Raw genomic sequence first — 17,656 nt, forward strand, 5'->3', positions numbered from 1 at the left:
AAATTGTTCCAATATAAAACCCATAAAAACCAAGTTGAAACGATATTCCAGTGCTTGTGTTATATATCATGATTTTATTCATTACAAGGAAGCTATTAAAGCAAGGATTCCAAGTGGTAAAGTTGAAGTTGTACCTTTGAAAGTTTTATGGACGCCATCACGAGTTGGTTGACCGTTATGGAATACCTGTGTCGTTTCAATTCCCGTTACCACAATCCCGATAGTTTCATCACCGAATGAGTAACACCGACAGGTGCTACATGTTAAGTATGTACTGCTAATCCTACCGGAGCACCTTAGTTCACCCCAGGTTTGGGTCAGGTTAGTGTTGCTCAGTCTTTAGTTTTCTATGTACTGCTTTGTGGACTTGCTTGTCGTGTTTTTTCTTTTCTTTTTGTTTTTGCCATGGCGTTGTCAGTTTTTCATCGACTTATGAGTATTGAACATCCCCTCAGTATCTTTTGCCTCTTTTTTACTTGTCTATCAATAGTTTGTTTCTACTCCTTTTTCTGTTAATTTGAATTCTTGTAAAGAATTTGTCAAATGATGTCTTACGTTAAATGTATTGTACACAGACGTTTTACACTAATATAACTTTCTATAAAATAGACAAAGGAGTGGTATATAAATATTGCGAACATATTCATCTTATTCTTTAATTTATTACAAACAAGCTTTTTTATTGTATGTATTTGACATGTTCAATTGTAAGGATACACAAGATATAAAACACATTACCTGTAATATTTCATAAATTATAAAAATAGAATTACCTGTAATATAGCAAAAAAAAGTATAAAATACATTACTTGCAAGATCGCATTTCAGCTTATCTGCCAAACGAGTAAATTTTCAATACAGATATGGAAAAAAAACCCAATCATTTACCGTTCGATGCTTACGATGTGGTATGAATTATGAATATGTAAGTACTTTACAAATGTTAAAAACATTCGCACCACTGAACTCTTAACCAACAAAGTATGAGATTTCATGGTAAATAATACTGTAATTTCAATGACAGATAAAGTGGATATTTAACCTTTATTAACTGTTTAAACCAAATGTAATATGAATACTATTTTGACTGTGGGCATCTAATTTGAAGATCCTATGATTATAGTGTGAAATAAACAGGCGAAGGAAAAATCCCTGGAAAGCTAGCTATCTTAATGAGACAACGATAACATTCTGGACATACTAACCTCGATTTAAAGACGTAAGTCGGTCAAATGAAATTTCTTTTATGATGCACGATTTACCTAATATTCTTTTGTTTCAGACAGGGGGTTAATTGGGGTTTTATTTGTAGAAGATGTTAGGATATAATAATGCATAATAAAAAGTTTGAAGAACTTTGAAAAGTTTTCACTGAACTAATACACATTTTTGTTTAGGGGCCAGCTGAAGCCCGCCTCCGGGTGCGGGATTTTCTCGCTGTGTTGAAGACCAATTGGTGGCCTTGGGCTGTTTTCTGCTCTTTATTGGGTTGTTGTCTCTTTGACACATTCCCCATTTCCGTTCTTAATTTTAATACTTATCTTTAAGGATTTCTGTATTAAAAGTTTTCTGTTGTGTTTGTAGGATATACCATAATGGTTGTAAATATACCAGGTGTGGTTGGTATTGTTGTTTTCTACATCATCATTGTGATTATTGGTTTACTGGCGGGAAGGAAGAACAAAAAGGGGGACACAAATGATTTATTGGTAGCTGGTAGGAGTCTTGGTATGTTTGTTGCCACATTAACAACTGCTGGTGAGTATTTGGACTTTCTCATTTGTTTTTTACATTGATCATTATTTCTTAAATGAAATTGTATGCTTGCAGTTGAGTCAAAGCAAATTATTATTAATAATAATTATAATAATAATAATAATTCAAGATCTTTCCACAAATAAAAAAAAAATTGATAAGAAATTACTTCCGGTTTACTCGAAGTTACTATTGGCATCCAATCAGATTTCTTCAAACTGATTCAATCAATATATGGTTTCTATATACTTTTGTCTGAAATATGGGAGATAATTTGCTACATCCGGTTCAGAAAATGTCACTTCCGGTCTCATATGATAGCGTTATTCACACTAATTCCAAAATATATAGTTTCTATATACTTTTGCCTAAAATAAAGGAGATAATTGCCAACTCCCTGTTTAGAAAATGTCACTTCGGGCCTCAAATGATAGCTGTATTTTCACTGATTCCAAAAATATATGGTTTCTATATACTTTTGTCTGTAATAAGGGATATCATTAGCCACTTCCGGTTTATTGCAGGTCACTTCCGGTCTCAAATTAAAGGTTTATATATGCCTATTTAAAAAATATATAGTTTCTAGGTACTTTTCAATGAAATAAGTGCAAACATGGCTACTTCCGGTTTACTCCGGGTCACTTCCGGTTGACATTTTTTAAGGTCATATGTCACTCAACATTTTACAAGAGACCCTTTGACTTTATTATGTACCAAGTTGAAGTAATAATCAATTAACCTTAAATTTAAACATTTCAGGGGCAATAACTCCCATAAGATGTCATTGAATTGTTTCAGACTAAATGTATCATATCTTCATCACAATTAACCAACATTTTGCGCTAATTCTTTTATATATATCTTCAATAGTGTCAGAGAAGATCATTAAAGAAGAAAACAAATCAATATTGAGAACATAACCTTGACCTTTGACCTTGACCTCAAATTGATTTTTGAGAACTAAGGACTCAAATCAAAAAATCTTTGGTCTCTATCACTTTTCATTCATGTGATACATTAATACAACACTTGTGTCAAATACAGAAGGGGAAATAACTCTCATATGGAGTCTTCGTATCGCTTCGGTCAAAATTGGACAAAACATCTTGAGGATATAACGAGCAATTTGGTAAAATAAATTTGTCGATTTCTTTTACGGTACGGAAGAGATGCAACCACAAGGAAAACAGTGTTTGGAGAGATAACTCTTACAAAAAAAAAGTATTCGGTCAATTAGGTTCATTTTCAAAGGCGCATAAACTGTGCGATATCGTATACCAAACATCTAAGCGACTTCTTGCGAAACAAAATTTACACGCAAGAAATAATTGGCGGAAGATGAAAAAAAAATAATAATTAGAACAAAATCAATAGGTCTTTCCACAGAAAAATGGAAACACCTAATAATAATAATAATCGTTGGTTAAATATTATCATAAATCTTTTTACATATGATCTAAAGTAAAATCTTTAGTAACTCAACAAAGAGTAAAATTCCGTTTTTCAACATAATTCATTTCTAACCTTTTGTTATGAAAATTCATGATTAAACTAATAACCCAGAGTGCAAAGAATAACCTAAACAGTAAATCTATCGCATGTAACTGATGAACTCGATCACACACCAATATTTTGAGTATTCTTTGTCATATTTGTAAGTGAATGGACTGAGTCTGGGTTTAACCACAGTGGTGATAGGCTGATTAAAGTAACCTGTATTTGTAGATTTCAAACCGAGACTAATGAACCTTTGTCCTAAAAAGAAACTAATTAGAAAAAAATACTCACAATTACAATTTTTTCAATGTAGGGTAAATCTAGCATGGCCAACCTATTGGAATTTGATAAATCAAGAAAAAGAAATTTAGATTATTCTACGTCATTTTGGTTTCTGGTAGAGAGTTGTCTCATTATCTTCTGATTTGTATGTGCTTTAACGCCAGACAATGAAAGCAAAACATCAGCATGGCAGTAATTAGTATATTTTATTGAAGCTACAATGGTTGGAGGAGCATACATTAATGGTACAGCAGAATCAATTGCTAGAGATGGACTGTTCTGGACCATTGGACCAATTGGATATAACCTTTCATTATTTTTAGGTTTGTTTATTATACTTTATATTAGACAGGCAAACTGAAATTAAGTCTTATGCAAAACTAAACATATGTTAAAAAATATTCTGTTGGTTTACAATTAAATGGGATTATAATAGTAGAAATAGAATTTCTGTAGAACTTTGGAATAATGCAAATGAATAAAAAAAGGGCTTAGCAACCAAACCAACAACACAGTCAACAACAAAAAACTGGAGTCAAATAAAGTTCTTCAATAATAGAGGTGACCTCCCATAATGCAAATCTCTAAATAGCTGAAAAGTGGTGTAAGTTTTAGAAACTTCCATGAAGATTTTACAAAGTTGATGTAAAAAAATCTTTGACCCTAGACAGTAAATTAGTGCCAGTGTAAGTGGATTTATCAGTTAGAAACGGAAAATGAGAAAACACAATTTATTTTTTCATAATGACCTGGATCCTGTCTCGATCGTGAAGAAACTGCTGTCCAAGTTTCGTAAAATTACATGAAGGTTTGAAAAAGTTATTAAAGTCTAAAAACTTTTAACCACAGAACCTAAACTTTGACAACGTTCGTCAACGCTTTCGAAACTCTATCAAACTACAAAAATTATGGCATGGTATTGGTTGCAAAAATTTGGTATTTTTAATTTAAATGCAATATTTCTTATTTAATTGGTATATTTCTTCATTTAAATGCAATATTTTTTTTATTTGAATGGTATATTTTTTCATTTAAATGCAATATTTTATATTCAGATGGTATAATTTTTCATTCAAATGGTATAATTTTTCATTCAAATGGTATAATTTTTCATTCAAATGGTATAATTTTCGTTCAAATGCAATATTTTTTATTCAATTGGTATAAAATGTCATTTGAATGCAATACTTTTTATTCAATTGGTATAGTAGTTTTTTTATTTATAATGCAATAATTGCATTATGGGAAATTCTTTGACGTCATAAGGTCAAATTTGCAACAACGTTTGTGATTGGTCGGTAATTGTTTGGATTTCCAGTCCCCTTTCTTTCTAAACTTGAGTGACCAAGAATTAAAAAACGCGTCAGAATATCGCCCCTCTAACTAAATTTGGCGTTCGTGCGAGTTCGTGCACTGGCTGTTAATGCCAATAATGGCCAGGACGAGCAAAAAATGCGAGTGACAAGTAATAATAATTAATTTGACACACAACTTGTTCATGGATAGAAACAGATGCCTGCGTGCATGGCAAAAACACCTCCAATGAAAACCTTTTCTGAAGAAACTCTCCTACAGTCTACACATTGAAATAAAAAAAAAATACATAGCTAGCCCCCTCCCCCTTCTAAGTCCAGATACATGTAATCATGACGTTCTTTAGTGCTTTATCATTTTTTACTTTTCTTGATCCTCAGAGACGTTGCAGGAAGGCACACATGATAAAAGAATAAAAAGCATCCAGGACGTTACAATTATTTGGACTAAGCCTCTTTTTTATTACATGTAGGGACGACATCAAAAGTTCAATGTAGGATAAAAAAAACTTAATTCATATAGTTTTTTCCACTGACCCCCTACCCCCCCCCCCCCCCTCTTAATTTAATTTTGGAAAAAATGATTGACCAATAAGGATATATATAAAATCGATGTTAATTAAACAAAACTTGCAGCAATTTTGACCCCCCCCCCCTCCAAAACTATTTGAATTAAGTTCATATGTGGTTATTAAAACAAGAAACATATTCATATTATAATAATTAATGTATGACTAGGACTTATAGATAGATGTCATTAGTCCCAGGTCATGTAATAAAGTAGGTCTTATAAAAATACAATAGCATTTTAATTTTGATGATTATATATATGTTTATATATTTAATAATGCCATTTTTTTGGAAAAAAGGGTAGGGCAAGGCGTTTTTAAAACATATCAATGGGGCGCGTTTTTTTTTTTTTGTTCTTCGGAAGTGAGCCAGAAGAAGTCCATTTCTGTTTTTTTTTTTTGCATTTGGAAGATCTTCTGGCTCTCTTCCACCTCTTCTTTTTTTGATAGGTTGACGGCAGAGGCACATTACAAACATGGCGTCGTTTAGTCTAAAGTGAAATTAATAAATTTATGAATGCAGATTTATTAGAATGTGAGCTGTTTTATAAACGTTTTTATGGTATGACAGCCTTAGTAGGACATCCCTGTAGGACGATAAGCTGGATAAATATAAGAACTACACGGACAATAACAGTTAAGGGAAAATTATTTGATATTCTAGGGAAGGGATTTTGATTGATTGGTGTTTAACGCTACTTTCAACACTATTGGGCTATTCCGTGGTGGTCAGTTTAAATCTATATATGAAGAATGGGGAAGGGAAGAGAGGGCATTATTATTCATTTCAATATGTCGCTAATCATGCCTATTTTTCAGCTCTTACCAGGCAACCATATTCATATATGAAATCCTTCTGTCCCCCACCCCAACAAATGAATAAATATCAAATGGTTTTCCTCTTATTTAACACAAGTTTAAATTGATTGATTGTTTGTTCCTAATTTTAACGCCCAGTGAAAATTATTTCATGCTTGTTCAGGAAAACACGTGTTTAGAAGTCACGTATATAATATAAAAATGAAGAGATGGAATATGAGTGCTAATAAGGCAACTATCCACCGGAGTTCAAATATGAAGTGGGTGTAAGCAATTATAGATAAGATAAGATAAGATAAGAAAAATTTATTTTAAGTCGGGTTACATGAAATACTACAAACTTAAGCTCTGTAGAGCTTTTTGCCGTCATGTAGACAAATGCTTTTTGTAGACAATCGTAAGGCCTTCAACAATGACAAACACCTGATACTGTAAAGTCGTCTATAAAAGGCCCGACATGAAAAGTGTGAACAATTCATACGAAAAAACTAACAGCCTAATTATACATAACAAAACAATTTACAAAATATCAAATATGAGTCGAGACAGGAACCAACGACAACCACTAAACTACAGGCTCCATTCCTGGGACAGGCAAATAAAGAATATGGCAGGGTGGATATAAAAACGAAGATGTGGTATGATTGCAAATGAGACAACTCTCCACAAGAGATCAAATGACACAGAAATCAACAGCTATAAGTCACCGTACGGCCTTCGACAATAAGCAAAGCCTACACCGCATAGTCAGCTATAAAAGGCCCCGAAATCAAAAATGTAAAACAATTCAATCGAGAAAACTAACGGCCGTATTAATGTACAAAAAAATGAACGAAACACAAATATGTATAACAAAGCAACAAACGGCAACCACTGAATTACAGGCTAAGCACATACATGCAGAATGTGGCGGGGTTAAACATGTTAGCGGGATCCCAATCCTCCCCCTAATCTGGGACAGCGGTGTAACAGTACAACAATATGTTTGTGAGCAACCCATCCCGAAGCTGGGACAGTGGTGTAACAGTACAATAAAAATAACAACCTGCACAAATCTGCAAATTAACTCAAAAGATCGGTACGAGACACACAAAAAAACTAACATTAAGACAATAGACACAAAACACCGACATAAGAGTATTTGCAATTACTGGAAGTTTGCTCAAACCTAATTACAACTAGTACTGAAATAAATCTTGTTCTCCCAGACTGAGTTATCAATCAGTACACAACGCGCGGCAAAGAATTTATTAAAAAAAGAAGTCTGAGAAACGTCTGGTTTACGTTGTATATAGATATAAGAAGATAAGGTATGAGTGCCGATGAGACAACTCTCCGTCCAAGTCATAATTTGTAAATGTAAACCATTAAAGGTCAACGTACGGTCTTCAACACGGAGCCTTGGCTCAAACCGAACAGCAAGCTATAAAGGGCCCCAAACAATTAGTAGTGTAAAACCATTCAAACGGGAAAACCAACGGTGTCTAATCTATTTAAAAAAACCCGATATACTTGCATATAAATCCATATACAATGAAACGGTTTTTGAAAAGTGGACCGAACGTTTTGACCATCGAAATTTTGCAATAGAAATACAAGTTATGACCACAAGATTTTAACAGCCAGTGCAGGACTCGCACGAACGTTAGATTTAGTTAGAGGGGCGATATTCTGACGCGTTTTTTAATTCTTGGTCACCCATGTTAAGAAAGAAAGAGTAGAAATCCAAACAATTTCCGACCAATCACAAACGTTGTTGCAAATTTGACCTTATGACGTTAAAGAATTTCCCATAATGCAATTATTGCATATAAATAAAAAACTACTATACCAATTGAATTAAAATTATTGCATTCAAATGACATTTTATACCAATTGAATAAAAACTATTGCATTTGAATGAAAATTATACCATTTGAATGAAAAATTATACCATTTGAATGAAAAATTATACCATTTGAATAAAAAATATTGCATTTAAATGAAAAAATATACCATTCAAATAAAAAAATATTGCATTTAAATGAAGAAATATACCGATTAAATAAGAAATATTGCATTTAAATGAAAAATATCAAATTTTTGCAACCAATACCATGCCATAAAAAATGAAGATTTCAATTTTTATTATTACATTTTGAAACTAACACTAAGATTTTCGTATGATATGTTTTGATAATTCCTACGCATCGTTGTATTGTCACTGAGTGCACATTCAGCCATTGATATGTCTGCCAGTCAAAATAATGGAATATTTATGAAACATCTATGTAAAGTAATTATTTCTGAGCAAAACTATTCAAAATTATAATATCATAATAATTGCTTCCAGTTACTGAAAGATGACATCATATGAATAAATTTAGTTCGAGATTGCTCTCACGTCCCACAGTCCCAATAAGTCCTAAAATATGCCATCGGACGTCAGAACAATCTCGCACTAGAATACAATTAAATGGTTATATGTCAATAAGAAAGCAAACACAATGACTCAAAACAACAAAGGACAACTATGGATAAAGGGAGATATGAAATAAACGTCAATGAAACAGAGAGTCTACGACAAAAATAGCATAAGGACAACTAGGGAAAAAGTAGATGTGGAGTAAACATCAAAGAAATAGAAAGTCTTCTTCAAAAATAAAATTAGGACAACTAGGGAAAAAAGGAGACGTGGGGTATACGTCAATGAAACAGAGAATCTACGACAAAAATAACCAAAGAACAACTAGGGATAAAAGGAGATATGGGATAAACGTCAATGAAACAGAAAGTCTACGACAAAAATAACCTGAAGACAACTAGAAATATATGGAGATGTGGGATAAATAAAGGCAACAGTAGTATACCGCAGTTCAAAAGTCATAAATCGATTGAGAGAAAACAAATCCGGGTTACAAACTAAAATCGAGGGAAACACATCAACTATAAGAGGAAAACAACGAAGTAACAGAACACAGAAGCGCAACAAAAAACAAACAACAATGCAATATTCATAGAAACGAACTATAAACGTCAATGAAACAGAAAGTGTACGACAAAAATAACCAAAGAACAACTAGGGATAAAGGGAGATTTAAGGTAAAGGCCAATGAAACAGAAAGTGTGCGACAAAAATAACCAAAACCCATTCATCTTCAGGACAACCTACAGTATTCACCAATTTCAACAATAGATAGGTGTCTAACAATATGTCAATCTTTGAATAATATTAGAATCATCCAGAGTCTATAAAAATGTTGCCAATAAATTTAACAAAAAAAACAAGCAAGATCTATGCTATAGATATCAATAAATGATGTTGAATAATAGGAAGATGTATTTATTCACAACCTTTTTAGACTCATGCGTTTCAGAGCTTGACATATTTTGAGGACAGTTGTCGCCTGTTGAAAACTGTTTGTTGATGTCTAGATGATTTTTTGTTTTTATTGCGTTGCTGGTGGACTGCCTCAAAAACTGTCTCTATACCTAACCTCATTTTTACATAGTACTTATGTTACACCTGCCTAGTTACACATAAACATTCAATACAACACAGCTATATATCAGTCATGATTCCACAGAATGCTGCACCTTTTAATCGTTGATATTTGCAAAGTTTATCATATAATCTCAGATCTCTTTTGGAATAATAATTATCGTCCATTATACTATATATGTCAAACCAGTCGACTTCCATGGGTTGGTGATTTTTGTGGTTGATAACAAAATATTAAATTAATGCTCTATATTAGAAATCATTAATATTCTGATTGGTTATAATTGTTTGTTTGTTCGATAGCAATTTAAAACTGCGTACGCACATAAAGGCTGTACATCATAGCGGTGGACCTTTAATAAGTTAGCTTAATAGAATTTTTTTTAAATTCCAACAAAATATTTATAACATAAATCAAACTGCTGTTACATTTTATTCACAAACAAAAGGATTTGTTTATAAAATAAATACAATAAACTAAAACAGAAATTGAATAACACCAAATAATTTAATTTTATGATAAAATATTTAATTTATTTTCTTTAAATGTATTGAATAATGGTTTCAAATCTCAAAACTCATACCATTTTAATATGTCTAGGTTTTTTTTATTACATATTAAATGCTGTAGTTATTATTTGGCCAATCATTCATGTTATATTCGGTACATCATCTAAGATAAATCTGTTCAACAGACAAAATATTGATTATTGGAACACCAACATTGACACGATTGATACATTGTACGTTTTACGTTGAAATGATTATTCTATCTAAAAAAAATCCCAAATATACTTTTTAAGGCTAAAAAGGCGATATTGACATGATTCGTGTTGAAGTACCATATTCCTTTGTTTTTCCTTCCGACATTTACTTTATAGCATCAGAACGTATACATATTCTAGTCGGGTATCTGTATGTACCTCGGGGGAGGGGCTTCAATACTTAATTGATATGGGGTGCCCCTGGGATTCTGTTACCCCACCCTTTTCATATAATTTAGATCTTAAAAATGTACAGATACCTTTTCATATAGTGAGTAGGTAAAAATGTACCCTTTTCCCATATTGATTTGGTTTCGTGCAGTGTGCTGAAAAGTGGAATATTTGAGGCTAAGATTGATTCCTTATGTAATGTTTACTTACGGCGAGACTTTCGGCTATGAAAAAAATGACAGAGCTTTTCATATCACAAGTGATGGAAACTTTATTGACCTTATCATATATCTGATAGTTTCCCCACATATTCACATATTTTCAAGCTGGAAAATGTGACCTATTCCAGCGGCACGTCCTATAACCTTGTATATAGGAAGTGCTCCCCTCCCTGAGGTATGTACGACCTCTGTATCAGTATCGGGAAAGACTATACTAGCACACTTGGAAAAAAATCAAACACACATTAAGTTTCCTCATTAGCTATTATGAATGACAAATATAATGTTTGTACATATTTGTCAAATATTTTGTCGTAAAAAATAAAAACAAAACATATAGATATTACTGCATTGGTAAGTATTTATCATCCTTTACGAATGGCGAACTAAAAATATCTGATCTGCAGGGTATTCCTTATACATGACACCATACATCATGTACTGTGTAACAACCCTAAGATAGAGACAACGAGGAAAGGAAACAAGCTATAATAGTTTTATATATCTTAATTGGTCTAGGTCGTTGAACACAGTGCAGACGTTGTTGCCAAAATGTCACGGAAGCAAGTGTTAACATACCGAAGAGGGAAGACTTCACGGAGACAATTTTGAAAAATATGATTCATTACCTAAACTATAATAAATTATACTTTAAAAATCTTATTACCAGATATGATTTTCTGTAGGAAGAGAGAGAACTTTCATTTTATTACTTATACGTTATAATGCAATGTGTGTTCATCTCAAACATCAAGGATTTAACGTTTAAATTCAATACTGTGCGTAAGAACAGGTTTACTTTTACTGTATTAAGCACGACTTTGTAAATCGACATTGCCTTCAGTTAATTTAGAGTAAATACTTTTAATAATTCTATTGTTTTGTATCATTTTATTTTATAGCTGCACTTGTATACGTGCCAAAAGTAAGAGAAGCAGAATATACAACCATATTTGACCCAATACAAGAAAAATATGGTAATCGGACTGGTGGACTACTTTTCATTCCGGAATTATTAGGAGATTTATTCTGGGAAGCAGCCATTTTCAATGCACTAGGTTGTAGTAGTTGTAGTAATATAAAAATATCAAAATCAAGTAGAATGGACAGTGATGGCGGAAAAGTAACAAAACAAATCATAAACACCATTAGAATTTGTAAAATTAATGTTTTTAACGACATGTTTAATAAAGTTTTTGTGTTAAGTCACTGACACTCACATGAACAAATGAGTGAATAAATTTCAAAACTGTAGGCAGTAATTTGTTTCAAATGTTCAGTCAATGACAAGGTCCATAATATTAAATATGTAATTTACATACATTTGTCAGAAGTCAGTAATTTAATGTTTTCCCTATATAATTGGCTGTGACTTTTTAAATTGTGTATTTACATTTACATGTGTAAATCTAATATCTTACATTCTTTATAAAAAAAAAATTTAATTCTATTTTACAGGAGCAACAGTTTCAATAATACTTGGAATTGAAATGTCCATTGCCATTATAGTTTCAGCATGTATAGTTATTGTCTATACATTTTTTGGTGGGTTATACTCTGTGGCTTACACAGATGTTATTCAGATGTTCTTTATTATCATAGGACTAGTACGTACAAATTTACTTACAAATGTTCTTTGAGAAATATAATTCCTGAAAAATACAAGAAATATACAACTTTAAGGTGTAAACTTCTGAAAGTCAAAATAAAACATATTCATAAATGACGTATTTTTCAAGAACTATAATAGATAAGTATAAACTGTAAACAGCAAAAATGATCAGCTATGCAAGATCTACAAATAAGAAATATGTTTAAACCATGTTTTTGCGTTTTTGGAAAAATCCATAGTAGAAAGAGAGAAATTGTAAACAGAAAAAAAATCAGCAATATCAGATCAGCAAAATGGACATTTTGGTTATGAATTATTTTCCAAATGATAATGTGGCCATTGTGCAAGATGCACATATATCAATATGAGCGACACTACTGTAGTTTTATTTCCCACCGTAGTATTGTTTTCGAGCACGTGTTGAGTTATAAAAAAGGACTCCTTATGGACAATACAAACCAAAGATGGATGGAAGAACCAATTGAAAAACAAATCAAGCAAATTAAACGCCAAATTTTCAACAGATTTAATTATGAAAATTATTGACTTTGTTATACATTTACTTAATGTTTAATATCGATTACTTTAACTGAAGTAATCAATTAATTGATTTCTAAAAGAAAGTTAGTATAAACAATTTTTTTCGATATTTAATCTGGGATATATTTATTTGAGAATTGAAATAGAAACTTAAAGTTAGCAGATAATAAATGCAATAAATAATAAAAGCATACGTCTAAAAACGTTTCCAGTAATAAATATATGACTACTGATGGTCCATAATAGATCTTCAGTATAAAACTAGTTTTACTGCTACGTATACATACTGGCTTAAAAACAGTTATGGGATATACATGAACACTTCATTATTAGTTATATAAAAAAGAAGATGTGGTATGATTGCCAATGAGACAACTCTCCATAAGAGACCAAATGACACAGAAATTAACAACTATAGGTCACCGTACGGCCTTCAACAACGAGAAAAGCCCATACCGCACAGTCAGCTATAAAAGGCCCCGAAATGACAAATGTAAAACAATTCAAACGAGAAAACTAACGGCCTAATTTATGTACAAAAAATGAACGAAAAACTTTACTAATAAATACATTATTAGTATATGCTTACAGGTAATTGCACTACCGTTTGCCTGGACAAATCCAGCGGTAGATTTCAGTAGAATAAGTAATACATGGAAGGGAGAAATAGATAGTAAACAAATTGGGATATATATTGATACTTGCCTGCTAACAGTTGGTGGATGTCTTACCTGGCAGGTATGAAATACTAAATCATATAATAAGAGAAAATATACACTGGTTGATTCAATATGTTGTACTTACTGGATGTTGATATGAAAAAGGGTCCCCTTCGATACAAGTTTGATGCTTTTTTACATAAAAAAAAGACTTCAAAAATCGAATTACACTATACATACAAACGGCAATTAATTACACGGACTGACACCAATAGTAAATTGAAATATTTCGACTACTTTGAGTTTTTTCTTTCCAGTATTTTTAGAGCGGAAAAGAAAGGATAGGGTGTATTTATTCATGCCGCAAAATCCTTAGACGAACACATCATTCAGCGCAACGGCGCTGTTATTCGTCTAGTCACAGTGAGGCCTTCAACACAGAAAAAAATCACCACTCTCTAGAAGTTCAAAATGGACCTAGTACCGTTACCAGCAGAATTCCTTGTTATATGTCGATTAAGCTACTTCCGTCTTTGAACCGCACAGGCACAGGTTATATCAAAACATTACAGACTATAAAGGGAAACAATCTATCAAATAATCTCATAAAGTTGCCAGCAATCATAAGTGCAAGAGTCTCTTTATTCATAAATCATAATTTACGCAAATTCACAGCTAAGTTTTGTGTTTCAGGCGTTTTACCAACGAATTTTAGCATGTAAATCTGTAAGCATCGCTCGGAATTCTGCGTTATTGGGAGCCGGTATTTCAGTGTTCATGGCGATACCGCCTGCTGCTATTGGTGTTATTGGTGCTGCCACTGGTATTTATAAGATAATTCTTATAAGTTCGTAATACAGTAGATAAGTAAAAACAAGATGGTAGTTATAACTGGTTATTACGAAAGCCAAAATGTTGAAAATATCATAACATGGCACGGCCATGTGATTCGTATTATCTCATGCTTTTCAAATAACGTATGCTTGCATAACTGATGGAGTGGCGGCATAGTACTAGCTACTTCCTATGATCCCAACAGTCACGAACAGCGATAATGCCCTTTTTCTGATCTAGAAAACAATATATATTATTTTGAAGAATTTGCTTCAAAGTGGCCATATGAAGTAAACAACAATTTAAAAAAAAATTTTTTTTTTGTACTTTATTAATTGCTTTTAAAATGCAGTTCAGAAACTGCATATTGTATATATATCTAACAGTTGATACCATTTCCAGGGGTTGTGTCTCCTATTGGAATAGGTATCCTGGATAGAAGATTGCAGCGTACAAAGATGCGATTGAACTAATAGTTTTCATCTTTTGAAAGTTTACGGACACTTATGGAACATCTGTGTCCACTAAAGTTCCATTTGTCTTAGCAACAACCCCATCGTCATTTTCTCATTCCTGACTTTCACCAAATGCAACTTAATAGATTTTTACATGACATAAGTAACCCCACGTGCACCACTAATGAAGCAAGAATTGCTTACCATTGGAGCACCTAATTACACTCCAATTTATTAAAGAAGGCTTCGAGTTGGTTTTGCTTCAGTTTTCTGTATTGTATTTTGCAATATTATATTTTTTTTAATCCGTTGTTTCCAATTTGTCTTTTCTTTGTCCTTATAAACTGTTCGTTATTTCATGGCATTCCTTTGCCATCATTAATGTTAAGTTGTATAAAGCCTTTGTGAATCTAATGATAGATCTTCCCATTCTTCTTCCGTTAGTGTCCATGACTCACATAAAATCGAATGAAATGACTTAGTACCAGCATAATTAATTTATGTGTGGTTTTTTTTTTTTTTTTTTTTTTTTTATCCTTTTTTTTTTTTTCAGATTGGAACATGACTTCGTATCCACAAAATTCAACATTATCTTACGAAGATTGGGCGTTTATATTACCGATGGTTATGGAATATTTATGTCCATTGACAATCTCGGTCATAGGATTCGGGGCAATCAGCGCTGCAGTTATGTCGTCTGCGGATTCCATTGTCTTGGCAACAGGCTCTGTATTCAGCAGAAATATTTACCAAAACTGTTTTAGGCCTCAGGTAAATATTATGTAGTTAGTATGAAATAAGGAGATTTGGTATGATTATCAACCAGACAACTATCCACCAGAGCCTAAATGACGCGGTGGAGAGTTGTCTCATGGCAACCATACCACATTTTCTTATTCTTATATGAGCCGTAAACACTAGCACAGTGTGCACATATGTATAAATATTAACACCATTCTATATTGTATAGCCACGCATATATTAGTGATGACAGTATGTTGACTTCTAAATTTCTTTTAATGTCTCATTTACATATATACAGTCCGCCAAAAGTTAAGCACCACCTATTTTTATTGCATCGAAATTTTTTTCATTTAAAAAAATCAGTTAATCCTCGAAAAAGAGAAAATATTCATGTAGCAATTTTGCTGACATATACCATAAACAAACCGTAGACTTGAGTTTGTTCACGTATGCAGGTTCTATGCATTTGAAATTTCCGTTCATAGAAATAGTGAAAATTACACAAATCAGAAACGGAATTTAAATTTAAGTTTCACTGTGATTTTATTTTTTTACAACAATTAATCACCCAATATCATTAAAAGTCTCTACAAATAATCTTTGGTATGTTCGGCAAATTTAATGTCAATATTTGAGTCAATAGGATGTGCAACACCCTCTCTTCCGGTACAGTTCCATAACACGGAGTCTCATACTCTGTACAAGCCTTCTGAACTTTAGTTGAGCAAATTTATTCCATTCAGCAACAATTGCGCTTCTTAAATCGCTAAGATTTTGCAAAGGTGGATCTGTGCGATTGAGATTTCTGCCAATGACATCCCAGACATGTTCGATAGGGTTCATGTCTGGAGACATGGAAGGCCAAAAGATAGTGTCAATGGCTTCTTGCTCTTTGTACTTGTTGTACTCGGTTACAATCCTTGCCCTGTGTGGTCTAGCATTGTCGTACATGCACACTAGACTCAAACTGGCAGCCACTTTTAGCAGCCAATCAAGATAGCAGCCACTTTTTTCCAGCAGCCAATTTTGATGATATGTCTAAAAACCAAAAAACTGTATAAGACTCAAACGTTCCAAATATCTCAAAATCTTAGTTAAATATAATTTAACAGCGGAATTTGACAATTTCACGGCTTGTAGTCATTCTCAAAGGATTTCAGTCCGTTCTAAATACCAATAATGATAGCAGTCACTTTTTTGTTGGCAGTTGTAAGGAATCGTGTTATATATATAATTCAAACCAATTTGGAATGAATAAACAAGATGCAATGCACGATAGAAAAGTTACATACATGCTTTCCATAAACTCGGCATCCTCAAATATCAAGTATTTTCGCTGAAATCATTTTTAATATTTATTTTTGTACATATGAAATGAAAACATTTTGATATACTTGTAATGGTTATCTATATTTTAATGTGAACAAGTATTTTCACAAAACTCTTGCGTGGACTATTTTGTACGGCATGCATCATTACCAACTCATTGAATTAAAACTGAAACTTTCCTTGTCAAATGTGCCAGTACAAATAAATGATATATAACTAAAACTGTGGTTAAACGGGCCCGGATCTCAGAAAAATATTTAAGCAAGGAATAACCTAGGTCAACACCTCTAAAATGAGCTAGGTCTGGTTTGGAACTTTGCCGTAGGGAGTTGCCGAGGAGTACCGAAAGCATGTGTAGTTAATACGAAAAGTACCTATAGGGACAACTTTGAACCCCTGTGGTGGCCAGACGTATTTTTTTCTATAACAACAACTTTGAAAATCTACAAATACCGAATGGGCCTAACTCCCAGAAAACCTTCCAATGGGTCCTTTCCTAAGTTATTACCTTTCATTTGAGCCATGTCCGGTAGCGAACTTTGCCGTACGAAGCTGGCGAGGCTTACCGAAAGAGTGTAAGGTGGAGACGTATTTTTTCTATAACAACAACT

General features: G+C 32.7%; 1 protein-coding gene across 2 annotated transcripts in view; it reads left to right on the forward strand.

The window, feature by feature from the left end:
* The first annotated feature begins 789 nt into the window (after positions 1 to 789).
* LOC127728332 (high-affinity choline transporter 1-like) overlaps positions 790 to 17,656 on the forward strand; it is a 55,426-nt gene continuing 38,559 nt past the window's right edge. The window contains exons 1-8 of one of the 2 annotated variants that reach the window (XM_052235684.1): positions 790 to 925; positions 1,585 to 1,758; positions 3,750 to 3,857; positions 11,775 to 11,930; positions 12,331 to 12,479; positions 13,616 to 13,762; positions 14,377 to 14,506; positions 15,526 to 15,743. In XM_052235684.1, the coding sequence (XP_052091644.1) occupies positions 1,596 to 1,758; positions 3,750 to 3,857; positions 11,775 to 11,930; positions 12,331 to 12,479; positions 13,616 to 13,762; positions 14,377 to 14,506; positions 15,526 to 15,743 (1,071 nt within the window). In that variant the 5' untranslated portion in view covers positions 790 to 925; positions 1,585 to 1,595. Of the gene's footprint in view, positions 926 to 963; positions 1,220 to 1,584; positions 1,759 to 3,749; positions 3,858 to 11,774; positions 11,931 to 12,330; positions 12,480 to 13,615; positions 13,763 to 14,376; positions 14,507 to 15,525; positions 15,744 to 17,656 lie in introns of those variants that run through there. The other variant, XM_052235692.1, reaches the window with a different exon arrangement.

This window comes from Mytilus californianus, unplaced genomic scaffold (assembly GCF_021869535.1).
Source record: "Mytilus californianus isolate M0D057914Y unplaced genomic scaffold, xbMytCali1.0.p SCAF_1, whole genome shotgun sequence".
Lineage (NCBI taxonomy): Eukaryota > Metazoa > Mollusca > Bivalvia > Mytilida > Mytilidae > Mytilus > Mytilus californianus.